The sequence below is a fragment of the Mustela lutreola genome, chromosome X (assembly GCF_030435805.1).
Source record: "Mustela lutreola isolate mMusLut2 chromosome X, mMusLut2.pri, whole genome shotgun sequence".
NCBI classification, from domain to species: Eukaryota; Metazoa; Chordata; class Mammalia; order Carnivora; family Mustelidae; genus Mustela; species Mustela lutreola.
In genome coordinates, this window is record NC_081308.1 from 94874060 (window position 1) to 94890694 (window position 16635).

Sequence of the window (16635 nt, forward strand, 5' to 3'; positions counted from 1 at the left end):
CTGGTGGGGGTGGGAGGAGGAAGGTGGCAGTGAGTCGAATGCTTGGAGCCTTTCCAGCCACTTGTCTGATTCCAAAGAGAGGAAATGATTTTGGGGTCCTCATCCACCCAGGGCCCCAGTCGGAGCTTTGTCATTGACTAGCTCTGGGACTCGGTAGCAATTTCTCTAAGCATCAGCGCCTGCCTCGTAGGTGTTCTTAGCTTAGCCCGACTGTCTGGGTAGTGTTGGTGGCTAATGGTGAGCATGGGAAGGTTTACAAATAACCTGAATGCCTCCCGCCACCAACTCTCAGATCTGCATCCCTATCTACCTGGGCTACTTGAACTTCACCTGAAGGCTTTGCCTTGTGGGGGGGCTCAGGGACCAATTCTGCCCTGCCTCTGGTGGTTAAAAGGATCATGATTCGGAAAGTTTGAGGGCTCTGGTAAACCTTTCTGCTAGTTGACCTTGACCTTGTGCCCCAGTTGTGGAAAGCAGGTGGGAGACTGCCTCTGTGAGTAAACCCTCACCTGGTAGGCTCGGGACTGGTGTGCTTTTTGTGCCAGCTGGCCGCACACTCCAGAGCCTTGGCCATCAAATTCTAGCCCCATGGTGGGGACACGGGTTGTCAGATTTCCCTCCGGGTATCTGACACGGGGGCAAATTGGCTTTTTATTATTACCGTGGCAGGCCTCTATTAATAGCACCCACGGCCCATCCTCTCAAACCCTGGTTTCCCTGCACCCCAAACCCTCGGAACTCTCCTGATCATTGCACTCAGCCTCCAGCCCCAGTTCCCCTTACCCCCCCCCCCCCAACACCTCCCCCTCTGCCCACACTTCCACATCGCAGCCTAGCTCCCCAGACTCCTGGGTCTGCTCAGCTGCAGAGGATATGTCTCATTTCTGTCTCATCTCTGGAATTGCGTGAATCTCCTCTTTTCTCTGGGACAGCCAGAGGGGGGCAGAGGGGGCTGGCGCAACTATTGGGGGTGAGGGGGAAAAGGGGTGGAGTTGCATAGGCCAAGTGCTAAAGCGGAGCTTCTGGAGGGCTGTCAAATGAAAGGCGGCCAGAGGCAAATGTCAGAGCCTATATAGAGGCAGGAATCTGGGACCAGAGAGACGGAGCAAGCACTAGCAAGTCAGGAGCAGTGGGGCGGGTGGGCGGGCAGGCTGGCTGGCTGGCTGGCGGGCAGGAGGGGGGCGTGGCAGGGGATAGCTAAGGGAGATTGCAGAGAACAGCTGCTGGTACTGGGTCTTACTTTAATGAACTGGCTGGGCATGGGGCATAAGTAAATTGGCCAGACCCAAAGAGCCAGGGGCGCAGAGGACATACTCTCTTCTCCCTAACTGGCAAGGTAAGATCTTTCCGGGTTTTGCCTGGTGGGGAACTGTAGCATATTCAGGGATTTTTCTGAAGATGGGAAGTGGACATCTATGAATGCTCTTTTGACTCATCTTTCCCATTGTGCTAATTATTAGGGCAACCAAAGTGCCAGTAAGAGGCTAATATTTTTCTTCCTATGCCCCCTTCTGGGGCTGTCCAGGCTGGAGATTGGTGGTGGGGATGGTGGGTGGTGGGGGTTGTGTTGGTGATGTGACTAAGAGGGAGAAAAGGCAGACAAGGTGGCTTATTCTAGCACAGTGAGATAGCACATTATGCCATAGTAGGGGGCTCTGGCATTGAACGTACCCGGCAATCTGTGTGACAGCAGGCAGGTTATTAAGCTTCTCTGGGCCTTAGTTACCTCGCTGATGAAGATGGAGTGCTGAAATCTCTTAGCGACGTTGTGGGGACCAAATGAGATGATGCGTGTAAAGTGCCTAGCAGAGTGCTTGCCAGTCAGCACATGCTTAGGAAATGTTCACTGTTAGTATTTCTGTTGCTAGTATTCTTGTTATCATTATGGAGGCACAATGCCACGAGATTGATGACTTTTGTGACATTGTCCCAAATAAGCAAGTGTTCCGTTTGTGGCATGGGCAGGCTGTGGGGGTGCGTCAACATTGTATAATGTGCGTGTTGCTTTCCAAGCTATGTGCCAAGAAGCCCCTCTTGGGGCTGCTTATGGGGGCAGACTGGAGATTGCCCACCTGTGTGTTATCGGAGAAAGTTGAAATCTGTACGTGCTATTCAAATGATGTCAGAACGGCAACTTAATGCAGCGTTAGGGATGCCAAAGTCTAGACAACACCGAGGAAGGGGTGATCGTAAGGACCATACAGTTTTTACTGTCACCGTGACCCTACTTAGCCCCAAACCCTGGCGAATCTGAGAAAGCTGGAAAATGGGAATAATAATACTATCACACAGGGTGAAAGATTCAAATGGAGTAACACTTGCAAATCCCTGTACCTTCTAGACAGTTTGGAGTTTGTGTGCAATTGCCTAAGTGTAGTGCCTGGAACACACTAAGTGAGCAACCCATGGTAGTCGTAGTGGTTGCTGCGTTTGTCAGTAATAAAAATGATAATAGGATTTTTGGTTCACAAAATGCTGTGATATTAAACAGGATTTTCAGCCCATGGATCAAATAAATGCCTTGCTTTTTCCTGAGAGGGACCTTCAGGACCATAAGAGTAGCAAAATGGGGGTTAACCCCCTGGGCAGGACTCAATGAGTCCTAAGAACTAATGATCAGCCCCGGGGCAAAAAGCTTTCTCCTGCAGGTCCCCCAGTGCCTTGGCTGTGAGTGCTCTGGTGGGAGAGGGAGACTGCACTTCTCACAGTTTCCCACAATGTGGCGCTGTCGCTTCATTTGTTTTGGGACGCCGAGGCTCCTGGCTCCGGAGCTAGCCGGCATTTATAGCATTTAGAAATGGAGAGGCTGTGCTGTGCTGGGCTCTGGGACTGAGTGGATTGGTTTGAAAAGAACAGGGCTGGAAGAGATCTTTGCTCCAGCTTTAAGTCCGTTCGCGGTTGCACAGCTCCTTTAACTTGATAGGCCCATCTCTGGTGCCACGTATTTGCAACGCGCGGAAAAGGTCCCCGTCGCCAGTCATTGTCTACCTCCCAATCTTTTTGATACTGGCTTTTGACTACCAAACTTGTTTCCTGTTTACAGATTTTCTTGCCATTTGGGCTTCAGCACGACTCCTTGATCTCATCACTTTAGGGACTCTCTCTAGACGATCTTCATCTCGTGGCCATGGCCGACATGTCGATACCTTTAAGCTCACTCCGATTCAACAGTATGCTGAGGGAGGAAAATGTCGAGCCCCAGAACAGGGGCACGACCTTCTCTGGACCAATAATAGAGACCAGAGCAGAGGTCCAGATCTTACAGTCTCAAGTACAGCCTACAGTCTCTACATCAGCGTCAGACCCCGGAGGGATGTCTGCACAGTTGATGACATCCCCAGCCTTTGACACCATGTCTGCACCTCTAATGGGAGCATCAAATGCTGGAGCACTGTCCCCACCACTGATGCCAGCCTCGGACTCTGGGGCACTGTCCCCATTGCTCATGCCAGCTTCTGATGCGGAAGTGCTGTCCCCCTTGCTCATGCCAGCCTCAGATTCTGGAACACTCTCCCCATTGCTGTCCACTTCAGACTATGGATTAATGTCCCCGGGGCTGATGACAATTCCCGACTTTGGAACAATGTCCACAGCACTAATGACCACACCACATTCTGCAGAGATATCACCATTGGCGATGCCAGCTTCATCCTCTGGAGCGCTGTCCGCACCAATAATGAACACTCCAGCCTCTGAAGCGATGTCCACACCCTTGATGCTGGCCCCAGATTCTGGAGACATATCTTCGCTCCTAATGCCAGATATAAATCCTGGAGTGATGTCCACGCAGCAGCCAATGCCAGCTCCAAGCTCTGAAGTCATGTCACCATTGCAAATTACTGATGAAGACACTGAAGCAATGTCTAAAGTCCTAATGACTGCTCTGGCCTCTGGAGAGATATCTTCGCTGCTAATGTCAGGCACAGACTCTGAAGCCTTATCCTCACTGATAATGTCAGCCCTTGCTTCGGAAACAACGTCAACCCAGCCAATGAGCACCCAAGACTCTGCGGAAATCTCCACCCAGCTAATGTCTGGCACAGATCCCGGAGTAGGGTCTTCACTGATAATGTCAGTGCCAGGTTCTGGAGCAATGTCTGCACCAGTCCTGGCGGTCCCAGATGCCGGAGAGGTGTCCACATTGCCTAAGGTAGCTCCAGACACTGAAGCCATGTCCCCACTGCTCATGACAGCCTTAGCTTCGGGAGTGATGCCCAGCCAGCTGGTGTCAGCCCAGGACTCTGGAGTGATGCCCCCACAATTAACGCAAAATCTAGACCCTCAAATCATGTCTACTCCAGCAATGATAGCAGCAGCCACTGGAGACCAGTTGGACCAACTGGGACCAATGAGAGCCTCAGACCCGAGAGTGAGGTCCATATCACGAATGAAAGCTCTAGCCTCTGGCAATATGCCAACACCGCTAAAGTCAGTCCCAGACTCTCCAGACATGTCTGCACCACTGATGACAGCCACAACCTCTGGAGCCACGTCCATGGAGCAAATGTCAACCACAGCCTCTAGAGTGATGTCCACACAGTTAACCATGGCCAGAACTTCTGGAGCGGTGTCTACAGGCTTAACAAAAGCCACAGCTGGTGAGGCAATGTCCACCCTACGAATGAGACCCCCAGCCTCTGCCATGATGTCCACGCCACTAAGGAGAGCCCCAGCCTCTATGGCTATGCCCACACAGCCAATGACAGTCCAAGCCTCTGAAACAATGTCCATGCTACAACTGTCTGCCCCAGCCTCTGGACCCATGTCCACACTGCCAATGAGAGCCCCTGTCTCTGGAGCGATATCTATGCCACAGAGAAGAGCCACAGCCTCGGGAGTGACAGCTGTGACACAAATGAGAGCCTCAGCTTCTGGAGCAATGTCCACCACGTTGATGATGGCCAAAGCCTCTGGAGCCATGTCTCCACTGCTAATGAGAGACACAGCCTCAGGAGTGATGTCCTTGCCACAAATGAGAGCTACAGCCTCAGGAACAGTGTCCAAGCCACTAACGACATCCAAAGCCTCAGAAGCAATGTACATGCAGCAAATGACAACCACAGCTTCTGGAGACATCTCCACGGTGCTAATGAGAGACACCACTTCTGGAGTTAGGTCCATGCGGCAGATGACAGACACGGCCTCTGTGGGGATGCCCACACCACTAATGAGAGCCCCGGCCTCTGGAGACATGTCCACACCACAAATGACAGCTGCAGCTTCTGGAACTATGGCCATGCCTCTAATGGGAGCCCCAGGCCCTGGAGTGATGCCCACAGCATTAATGAGAGCCACAGCCTCTGGAAAGATGCCCGGTCAGCCAATGAGCACCCACGACTCTGGAGGGATGTCCATGTCCTTCATGAGAACCATGACCTCTGGAGGGGTCTCCCCACTGCAGATGCAAACCCGAGCCTCAGAAATGATGTCCACACCCAAAATGAGAGCCCCAGCCTCTGGGGTGCTGCCCACACCACTAATGAGAGCCCCAGATCCTGGAGAGATGTCTGCACTGCTCACCCAAGCTTCATCCTCTGGAGAGATGTCCCCACCACTTATGAGACCCCCAGTTTCTGGAGAAATGGCCACATCTCTGAGAGTCCCAGCGTATGGGGCAATGTCTACTCCACAAATAACAGCTTCAGCCCCTGGAATGATGCCCATGCCACAAATGATGGCTCCAGTCCCTGAAGCCATGTCCACACCCCTGATGAGATCCACAGCCTGTGAAGCGATGTCCATGCCTCAAATGATAGCCACGGCCACTGGAGGGGTGTCCCTGCCACTGATGAGAAGCACCACCTCTGGAGCAATGTCTGCACCACAAATAATGCCTGCAGATTCTGGAGAGATGTGCACACTATCGATGAGAGCTCCAGCCTCTGGGGTAATGTCTCCGCCACTGGTAAGAGCCCCAGTCTCTGGAATCGTGTCTGTACCACTAAGGAGACCTTCAGCCTCTGAAGCTGTATCTGCAGAGATATTGAGAGGTCCAGCCTCTGGAAAAATGGCCCCTGCACAAATGACAGCCATGGCCTCTGGAGGGATGTCCAAGCCATTAACGAGAGCCACAGCCCCTGGAACCATGCCCATGCCACTGATGTCAGCCATGGCTTCTGGAGACATGTCTGTGCCGCTAATGAAAAGCATGGCCTCTGGGACAGTGTTCACACTCCAAACAAGAGTCATGAGTTCTGGATCTACGTCCTTGCCACAAACCACATACGCAACTTCCGGAGGGATGCCTGTGCCGCCCATGAAAGCCTCAGGTTCTGGAATGATGTCCACGCCAATTCTGAGAGCCACGGTGCCTGGAGGGATGTCCGTGCCACCAGTGAGGGGCCCAGTCCCGGGAGCCCTGTCCATGCCCCAGATGGCAGCCACAGTCTCCGGAGTGATGTCCACTTTGGAAATCAAAGCCATGGATTCTGGAGAAACCTCTGCCTCTCACATCAATGTCACAGCATCTGGATCAAAGTCCATACCCCACACAACTGCCACAACAGCCGAAACAAGGAAGCCAACACCACAGGAAGTCCCATCCTTTGGCATGTTGACCCCAGCACTCTGTTACCTCTTAGATGAGCAGGAGGCAGCCCGGGGCTCATGCTCTGTGGAGGAGGAGATGGAGGTTGATGAGGAGAAGCAAATGAAGGGCTTTTTGAATGACTCTGAGAAAATGGCGTTTCTGGTGTCCCTTCATCTGGGGGCAGCAGAGAGGTGGTCCATCTTGCAGATGGAGGTAGGCAACCCCCTCTCCGATGAAAACAGATCTTTCCTGAGCAGATCACAGGGCTTATATGACTCCCTGTCCGAGATAGACATCCTCAGTGCCGTTCTTTGCCATCCCAAGCAGGGCCAGAAGTCAGTCAGGCAGTACGCCACTGACTTCCTGCTGCTGGCCCGACATTTGTCTTGGTCTGATGCCATTCTACGGACCAGGTTTCTGGAAGGACTCTCAGAAGCTGTTACCACCAAAATGGGCCGGATCTTCCTGAAGGTGGCTGGCAGCCTAAAGGAGCTGATAGACAGGTCCCTGTATACCGAGTGCCAGCTGGCTGAAGAGAAGGATTCCCCAGGCAGCTCTGGCCAGGTTCTGCTGTCAGCCTGTAAGCGGAATAATGAAGAGGCAATGGAGAATGAACTGAACTCCTATCAGCAGACTGAGGAGGTAATGATGGGGGAAACACACTCAAGGGCAGTGGTGGGGGGTGATGGGGAATGCACCCTGCTCCTTTGGGTAGAATAAGGAAGAGGTGAGTGAGTGGGAGGCATTGAACTTCTAGCCCCCAACCCCCAACCCGGAGTTTCATAGGTGGCCTGGCTATGCAGTGATTGGGGGCATATTAACCACTTTGAAGCAACGCCCCTGCCCAAGTTCCTGGGGGCGGGGAGGGGCTGATTATGAGGGAACCACCTGGGGCCCAACTCTCCAATTATCCCAAGGGAGGCATCATCTTTTTGGGGAGCTCAGTCCTACCTACAAGCACATGTGTTGTGGACCCAGGTCACTGGGGAATCTGGCCAGCCTAGTCCTCAGTCACACGTTATGTGCATGTGGTACGTTAGCCAAGTTTCTTGAACTGCTTAGTTACTGACGTTATCCAGGCAGAACCCCCCTAGCATCATAGTAAGTGTGGCTCTTACCTCTGCTGGTTTTTGTCTGTCTGTTTTTCTCACTCCCAGCACCAGCATGTTCCCAAACGCTGTTACTACCTGAAAGAGCATGGAGACCCTCAAGAGGGTCTGCATGACCACCTTCGACAGAGCACAGGCCATCACAAGGCCCCCAACAACAAGTAATGCTTTCTGGAATCTTCTCCTGTGATGTCTGACTCCGCTGCTAACTTGAGGACTGGTTCCTGGACCCATTCTATTCAGTTACATCATAAACCTTGTGGCCTTCCTCCTTCAGCCTCCCTGCTCCAAGCACAATCCCCCACCCCCTCGTAACTCCCTGATGTCTGACTTCACCTTCTCTTTTACCCCACATGCCTATGACCTGTCCTGACAATCAGAAGTGTGGACTTTGAGAGTGTTTGGTGTATGAGGTTCTGAACTCCTATTGCCATCAAGACCAGTCCTAATTCCTGGTCGAGAGAAAAGTCTAGGCAGGATAAACCATGTCCTACCTCCAAAACACCTTAGAATGTCTTGCCATGTGTCATCAGGCAAACGTGAGGAAGACCTGGTCCTATTTCACCGGGCAGGGGAGCCTGTAAAGAGAGTGATGCCCGCTCCTAAACCACTCTTTTCATATGCCTCAACTCACGCACCCAAGATGGGTCTCCAGGGCCCTTGCCATGTTTATAGTCTCCATCTTAAACTCTTCGCTTTAATCCACAATAGTAATCATAGTAGTGGCTAACATGTATTGATTATGTATTATGTGATTGGTACTGGGCTAATTGACAAGCACCATCTCACTACACTCTTATCATAACCCAACTTGTTCTTGTGTTGTCAACTTCTGACTTCTTAATCTTTTGTCTATGGCCCCTGTTTTGTTCCTCGGTGTCAAATTGTTAGCTTTGATCTTGGTGGCTCCCTCAGTAATCAAGTGCCCCCCGCTCCCCTTGGCTATTGTGCTTTGTGACCAGCACTCTTGATAAAGTTCTTGGTCTTTAAACAGGCATAGATAGTTAGAACATTCTATGAGCAGTGTTTGCCTTCAGGTGGTGGGATTGTGGGTGTTCTTATTTTCCTCTTTCTACTTCTCTGTACTTTCCAGATTCTCGCAGTAAGCATGTATTACATTTGTAATCATAAAAGTCAATAAAGTTCATTTATTGGAAAAAAAAAAAAAAGGAAAAGCCATGGCTGACAGAATTTGATTTACAGAGTCCTTCATTCAATCGATATTGGTTATCTGACATGTGTCAGCCACTGTTTTAAGGACAGGCAGATAAAAACCCTGACAGAATGAAAGCTCCGTTCCAGTGGAAGGAGTGATAAGCAAGAAAAGCCGTAAGTAAGATAGACTGAAATCATGGTAAAGACCATGAAGACAAGAAATTGGGATAATGGGGACTCTGATACTAGCAGATACTAATTTATTTATTTAATAATAGCCTACGTAACTGGGTTACTCAAAGATCTTTTAAAAAAAACAGTAGGAGTGGCATGATGAGAAACACATTTTAGAAAGTTACTTTGGTGACACTTTGGAGGCAGAATAGGGGAAATGGTTAAGAGCAGTACTGAGTCCCCTGTCATAATAGTACAGGTGACCGACTTGCTGGCTGACTCGGGCAAGGGCTGGGACAGCAGGGATGGAAAGAGAGGACAGGCATCAAACACTCTCTGAGGACTCTAGTTGGCTGCTCCATTACCTTAAATATTGGGTCTGATTCTAGGAAGAGGAAAATGATTCTCAGAAAAAACGAAGATTGGCAGACAAATTAGCAGCCCCATGGTCATATAGATAAGAATCTGGCTCTCAGGGCTGCCTGTGGATGTGTCAATCACCAGTGCTGTTGTCCCTGGAGAAAAGAGGGGACAGTGAGTTGGGAAACCTAAATTCGAGGGTGGGGAGGCAGCAGGCCTCAGGAGAACCAGCTTTCCCCTCTTTGGTCCCGTTGGCTCACAGCTCTTAGCTCAGCAAAGCACAGTCAAGCTTACTCTCTACTGAAATAGAAATGAATGTACCGAATCACAGTTGGTGTCTGGAAAATGTATGTGGGAAAGAAAATGTCTTAAAATTGAAACTTTTTTTTTTTTTAAGAGAGGGAGAGAGAAGGAGGGGAGGGGCAGAGGGAGAGGGAGAGAGAGAGAGAGAGAGAGAATCTTTTTTTTTTTTTAAATATTTTATTTATTCATTGGACAGACAGAGATCACAAGTAGACAGAGAAGCAGGCAGAGAGAGGAGGAAGCAGGCTCCCCGCCGAGCAGAGCCCAATGCGGGGCTCGATCCCAGGACCCTGGGATCATGACCTGAGCTGAAGGCAGAGGCTTAACCCACTGAGCCACCCAGGCGCCCCGAGAGAGAGAATCTGAAGCAGGCTCCCTGCCCAGCGTAGACCCTGACATGGGGCTCGACCTCATGACCCTGAGATCGTGACCTGAGCCGAAATTAAGAGCTGTCCACTGAACTGAATGAGCCGCCCAGCCATCCCCAAACTGATTTTCTTATAGCCATGAACACGGAGAACAATAACAATTATTTTTTAAAAAACATTTTATCATTGAAGTATAGTTGATGTATAGTGTTATAATATTACTTTTGGATGTATGACAACGACTCAGTGATTCTGTACATTACTCAGGGCTCATCACAGTGAGTGGACTCACCATACAACATCGTTATGATATTATTGACTACAGTCCCTAGGCCATACTTTTCAACCCTGAGACTAGTTATTTTCTAATTGGAAATCCCCTGATTCTTTTCTTTATTTTCCTCCCTGTGTTTCTCCCCTTCCCTTTTGCCTCCCCTCTTCTTTAAGCGAATGTCACTAGAGATAAATGGAACAAAAGAAGCCCAATCAGACACTGGCAGAGCCCAATGCCTGCTCCTCTACCCACCCCAAAGCTTATATTTAGAAATGTTTCAAGAGCCACTCAGCCTCTACATAGAGCTGGGCTATCATATGCCCAAGTACTTGAGACAGTTTTGTCTGCTGTAAACTGGTGTTTTAAGTTTCTCCAGGCCTCGCTGGCCTGTGGGTAAAAATAAAGTCACACGAGCAGTAAAAACTCAGATGGCACTGGCCCCTGTCCCCACCTGTGTGCTACATGACTTCAAGCCCTTGAATGTTTCCTCCAGGGATCTGTGGAAGACCCTGGCAGCTTCCCGCGTTCCGAGGTAGTCCTCTGCTCCTGTTCTCCAGTTCCCACCCTGCCTCATGGCTCTCAGCTGTCCATTTTGCCACATGAGGTTGGCTCCTCTGCCCCAGCTGCTGGTGGGTGCCTCTGGCTGTGGGAATACAGAAGCCCCTGCTGAGGTGGGGCAGGAAATGGGGCTGCCCTCCCTACTGGCAGCTTCGGCCAAAGTCACTGATGGTTCACAGGGGTGGGGATTGGGTTGTGGGTGGTGGTGGTAGTAATTCCCCTCTCCCGTCTGTGCCACACGCTTCCCCTTTGTCACCTGGACACTGAAGCATTGCTTTTAACCCTGTATCTCAGTGAGGCCTATGGGAGAAGAGTGGCTTCAGCGGCTTCCTATGTTAATATCTCTGAGGCCACACACCACTCCTCCTTGGTCCAGCTCAGTGCTGGCATGCTAAAGCCACCCAGTCTTCTAATCAGACCCAACCTCCAGCTCCCAGCCCCACGTCTCTATCCCTGCCCTGTGAGGCACCGTTAAGTCCACAGATCTCTTCAAAACCACTATCTTCCCTGTGAACAGACACCGGGAACTCTCTCCACACACCTAATTCTGGGCGGCCGGGTAGGTGGTGGGGAAAGCCAGTGTCACCCTGTCCTGTTGCTCTACCTTCTTGCCATTCTCCTAACCACCAGCTGGTCTCTGTTTCTGCTCCTCGGGGACTAAGAGCATATAAAGCCTTCTCTTAAAGACCACTTTCTTCAGGCAAACACAGACTTGGACTGCCACTTAATGATGGATGTTTCCGTTTCTGGAACTTCAAGTCTCACGTTGGGCCCAGACAAGATCCTGTGGCACTGGACTAGTTTGATCAGATCAGCCCAAATATAGGACCTTTTCCTCTCAACCTCATTCTCCAACCAGAATAATTACAACGTCCTCAGGGCCAAGTGGAGGGTAGGGTTGGTTGGGACCTCTTCAGCATCTGGTCTCTTCAGGGGTTCTATTTAAACTGTGGAGAAAGATCTAAAAGAAAATTCTTGACTGAAGACTGGCAAAAGCCACATTTTAATTTGAGTATTTATTGAGCATTGACCAGGGTCCCGAGATCTGGACTAATTTCTTTACCTGCATTGTCCCATGCCCTCTTCAAAACAACTGTGAGAGGAAGGGTACTCTTATTAACCTTATTGTCCAGAGTGAGAATCTCTGGTACAGAGAGGTTAAGTAACTGGCTCAAGGCTCTAGAGCTAAAAAGTAGCAGAGTAGTGATTTGAACACGAGCCACTAGGCTCCAGAGCCACACTCCACTATGTATTTGAAGATCATAAAGTCTGAGGGCCTGAAAAAAGTGGCCCCGATTTCCTCTTTAAACCAATAAACTCTTGAGCCCTCCAGGGCAGAAGAGATACAGCCTAGCTGACAATGGAAATCTCACACAGTCCTTCAGGAGCAAAACTGTGAACCTCTGATCCTACACACTGCTCACCCATCACTCAAGAGTCAGTGTGAAATATAGACATTTTCCAACAAAGACTGAGTCAATTCACCATTCCTACAAAAGATGCTGCTCTTAGGGCTGGGCGAAGCTTGGGGAAGCTGGCAAGATTTAGAAAAGAAGAAAGCTCCTATCCCTTGACAACCTTTGCTGAAAATTTCACTGGTCTAAGCACTAGTGTATAAACAGGTATGAAACAAACTGACTGTGGCTTTCCCATGATACCCTCTAATATCTTTAAAATTTGATTCTTTTTTGGGTCAGACTTTTACTGAGATATAATTCATATACCATATATTTCACCATGTATTTTTTATTTTTATTTTTGAGAGAGAAAGAAAGAGAGTGCGAGTGGGTGGTGGGGGTGGAGAGGGGTGGAGGAAGAGGGAGAGAAAGAATATTCTAACCCAGCATGGAGCCTGACATAGGGCTCAATCTCACGACCCTGAGATCATGACCTGAGCCGAAATCAAGAGTTAGATGTCCAACTGAGTCACTCATACACCCTTATTTCAGCCATTTAAAGTGTATAATGGAAGGTTTTGTTGTTTTTTCCTTTTAGTATATTCACATAGTTGTGTAACCATCACTGTAATCTAATTTTAGAACATTTCCATAAACCCAAAAAAATATTCGGTACCCATTACACAATCACTCCCCAGGCCCTCTTCCCCTAGCACCCGGAAACCACTAACCTACTTTCTGTATCTGTAGATTTACCCCTTCTGGACATCTTAGATAAAAGGAATCATATTACATGTAGCCTCTTAGGGCTGGCTTCTTTTGCTTAACATAATGTTTTCAAGGTTCAATCATGTTGTAACACATATCAGTAGTTCTTTTTTCCAGCTGAATAATATTCCATTGTATGTATATACTATGCTTTATTTATCCATTCATCATTTGATGGGGATTTTGGTTATTTCCACCTTTTGACTATTATGGATACTGTTGCTATGAACATTTTTCTACAAGTTTTTGTGTAAATATTGCTGGTGCAAACATAACTGGGAGTGACATTGCTGGAGCATATGATAATTCTATGTTTAACCATTTGAGAAACTGCCAGACTCTTTTCTGAAGTGGTGGCATCATTTTGTATTCCCTTCAGCAGTACATGAAGCATGCAAGTTTTCCACATCCTTGCCAACACTTGTTATCATCTATTTTGGATTATAGCCATCCTAGTAAGTATCCCATTGTGGTTTTGAAATCCATTTCCCTGATGGCTAATGATGCTGTGTCCCTCTAGGATCTTTTTGATACAAACTCAACTTTGCAGCTCAATCTTGCAATGTATTACCATACATAAGGTTGAAAGCTTCACCTTTTGAGAGTATTCTGCAAGATGCTACTGCTCCCTGGCTGTCCAGCCCACCTCCAACTATGCCTTTGCCCTAAACCTTCTCAGAATTGGGGGGAAGGGCTTAGAAGGGCAAAGTCTCATGGCACCAACCTTACCCATAGCAGCTTTCTTTCTCTTGCTACTTTCTGCAACAGAGAGTGCCTCAGAAGAAAGGTGAGTGTTGGCTTATATTTTGGAGTTTGCTGGAGGTCCAGGAGCTCTAGCTCAAAAGAAAATTTGCAGGGGCATTGGCATCTTTCTTGTGGAGTCTTCCTCTGTTGACTAAAACCAAAAATAGCCCAAACAAATCATTTATTGCTATGGTCTTCTACTGGGCTAAGGCACCACTCAGAGCTTCTCCATAACCCAATCACTGAGAGAGAGATAGAGATAGAGAGAGAGATAGAGATAGAGATAGAGATAGAGAGAGAGGATGAAACAAGATGAAAAACTCCCTTCTGATGCCAGCTGTGCCAGTGACAACCTCTGTGACCTTGGGCAAGTCATTTGACCATTCTGGGCCTCACTATCCTCATCTTTATCATTGTTCGATTCTTATTAGAGGTGATAATTCCTTTTCTGTTTGGACAGGCTCTGGGTGTAGGAAGATGTCTAAGCAGCCTGGGGAGAGGATTGCTCGATGGAAGCCCAGTGTGAGCCATTGCTAGAGGGCAGCATTGTATCAATAATTATTCTAATGACACTGTCTGAGGTGTGGTCGCTTCAGAATTCTTTCTGAATTCTTCAGAATTCTCATTCAAAAATGTAGTCTTTTCCTTACCCATAAATGGAGTTTTCACAAAAGGAAGATAATTTCTGGAAATTCAGAGAGAAACCAGAGAGGAGTGCAACTGGCCCCCTTCACGTTTCATTGTCCCTGAACAAATTTAAGATTACAAAAGAGATAGTGTATTAGAATTTCTAATTAAGCCTGTTGGTTTTTGGTCCCAGTTGGATACAGCTGCACAAATACCTTTTCCTCCTTGGAGATCCCACCAGCACCATAATGGAAATGTTTAAATTCATTTGCAGGGGTGCCTGAGTGGTTCAGTGGGTTAAGCCTCTGCCTTTGGCTCAGGTCATGATCTTGGGGTCTTGGGATTGAGCCCCACATCGGGCTCTCTGCTCTGCAGGGAGCCTGCTTCCTCTGCCACTCTGCCTACTTGTGATCTCTCTCTCTGTCAAATAAATAAATAAATAAATAATCTTTTAAAAATTTCCTTTGCAACCTCTCCTAGAGATTTAACTCACAGATTCAGTGACAGAATGTCTCATTAGAACGCTTACTATATTCAGTTTCCACCTTCCTGGGCTTATATTTATTACAAACAAAAAAATAGAATGCTTAAGAATCATCCAGGGGCGCCCGGGTCGCTCAGTCAGTTAAGCATCTGCTTCTTGATTTCAGCTTTGTTCATGATCTCAGGGTTGTGAGATGGAGCCCTGCATCAGGCTCTGTGCTCAGCGGAGTCTGCTTTAGAGTCTCTTTCTCCCTCTCCTTCTCCCTCTCTGCTGCTACCTTTAAAATAAATAAGGCTTTAAAAAAATGATCATCCAGAAATTCCCCATTAAATCTTTTGAGTACTTGCCACATTTCACAATGGCTAAGTTTCTCCATGTCAAGGTGGCAGCCCAAGTCACTCATCTAGGCAAAAAATATATGTGGCTGCAACAACTGTTCAAACCATGTACTTCTGGCTGTGTCCCCTTCAGCTGATGCAAGGAAAATGAGCAATTAATTTGTAATGTCTGCTAAGAACAGGGATCTGGGTATACAAATTAAGAAAATTGCTATCCTTAAGGTAAAGTTATGCAAATGGATTTGATTTATTATTAATAACGATAACAATAAACAAAATAGTATTTTTAGTAGCAAAGTAGGATATTAGTGAAAGGGAACTGGGGTATCTCAAAACACTTCCAAACTATGACCAGTCCTGGGTGAGAAGGTGCAGCTAATCTTCAAGAACTAGAATCAGGGATTTGAATGCCACCAGTATTCTTGGTTTTCCTCTCAGCTTCTCAGCTCTGCATCTCTCTACACATTGACTTGCTTCTTTTCTCTCTATAGGCTGGCTTTCTCCACATGGTAGGTGACTGGAACCTCTAGCACAACTGTGTCCAATATGGCAGCCATGCATCCCACATGGCTACTGAACATTTGAAAGATGGCTAGTCCGAATTGAGATGTGATGGCTGTTAAGTATAAACTGTTAAGGACACAGTTAGAGCTTAGATTCTGAAGACTGAGTATGAGAAAAAAAGAAGAATTGAAGTATCTTATTAACTTTAAAATGTTGCATATGGAAAATGATAACATAGTACATGTATTACGTGAAATAAAACACATTAAAATGAATTCCACCCATTTCCTTTCTTAATGTGGTAATTAGAACACTTGAAATTACAAATTTGGCTCACATAATATTTCTATTGGACAGCACTGCTCTATAGCACTGCAACTTGCAGCTACTTGGGAAGTGATTGATTGAGTTCTGGAACGAAGCACAAAAAATGAGAGAAAGAGGCCTTATCGATGAAGCTGGGCCAAATATCCACTAGAGGCATTCTTAGGTGGCCCAAGGGGGAGGATCATGTGGAGGCACAGCAGGTCCAGCTGGGACATAAAGTTGGTTTAGCCAGATAGACAATTCTCAGAAGCATGGAGGGGCTACTAGATCGATAATGTGGAAGATATTCTCTAATTTGGGATCATCCTAAATGCTTTCTCTCTTTTTTTACCCTCAAGCTCCAATAACCAATTATGTAGCAAGTTCTATTGATTCTACCTCCACCCACTTTTCACCATCCTCAATGTATCATTCTTTTATTTCACTTACTGTCCTCTCAGCTAGGGCTATGCTGTCACAGGCAGATGACTTTTGAACAAGTGTAATGTACAACCCCAAAGACTGTCTTTTCCCTCAAGATAAGCATTTGGGAAGACACATTTATCTCCAAGCAAGATGGTTTCAGTTACACCCAGGTTCTGCCACTTATCATCCATGGGGACAGGCCTTGTCACTC

The 16635-nt window shown here is 47.8% G+C and overlaps 1 protein-coding gene across 1 annotated transcript; it reads left to right on the forward strand.

Moving 5' to 3' along the window:
• Positions 1-3058: 3058 nt before the first annotated feature.
• On the forward strand, positions 3059-8713 carry RTL9 (retrotransposon Gag like 9). The gene is made up of 2 exons (XM_059157621.1): positions 3059-7171; positions 7687-8713. The coding sequence occupies exons 1-2, from the start codon at positions 3128-3130 to the stop codon at positions 7801-7803; spliced, it is 4161 nt and encodes a 1386-aa protein (XP_059013604.1). The 5' UTR covers positions 3059-3127; the 3' UTR covers positions 7804-8713.
• Positions 8714-16635: the final 7922 nt, after the last annotated feature.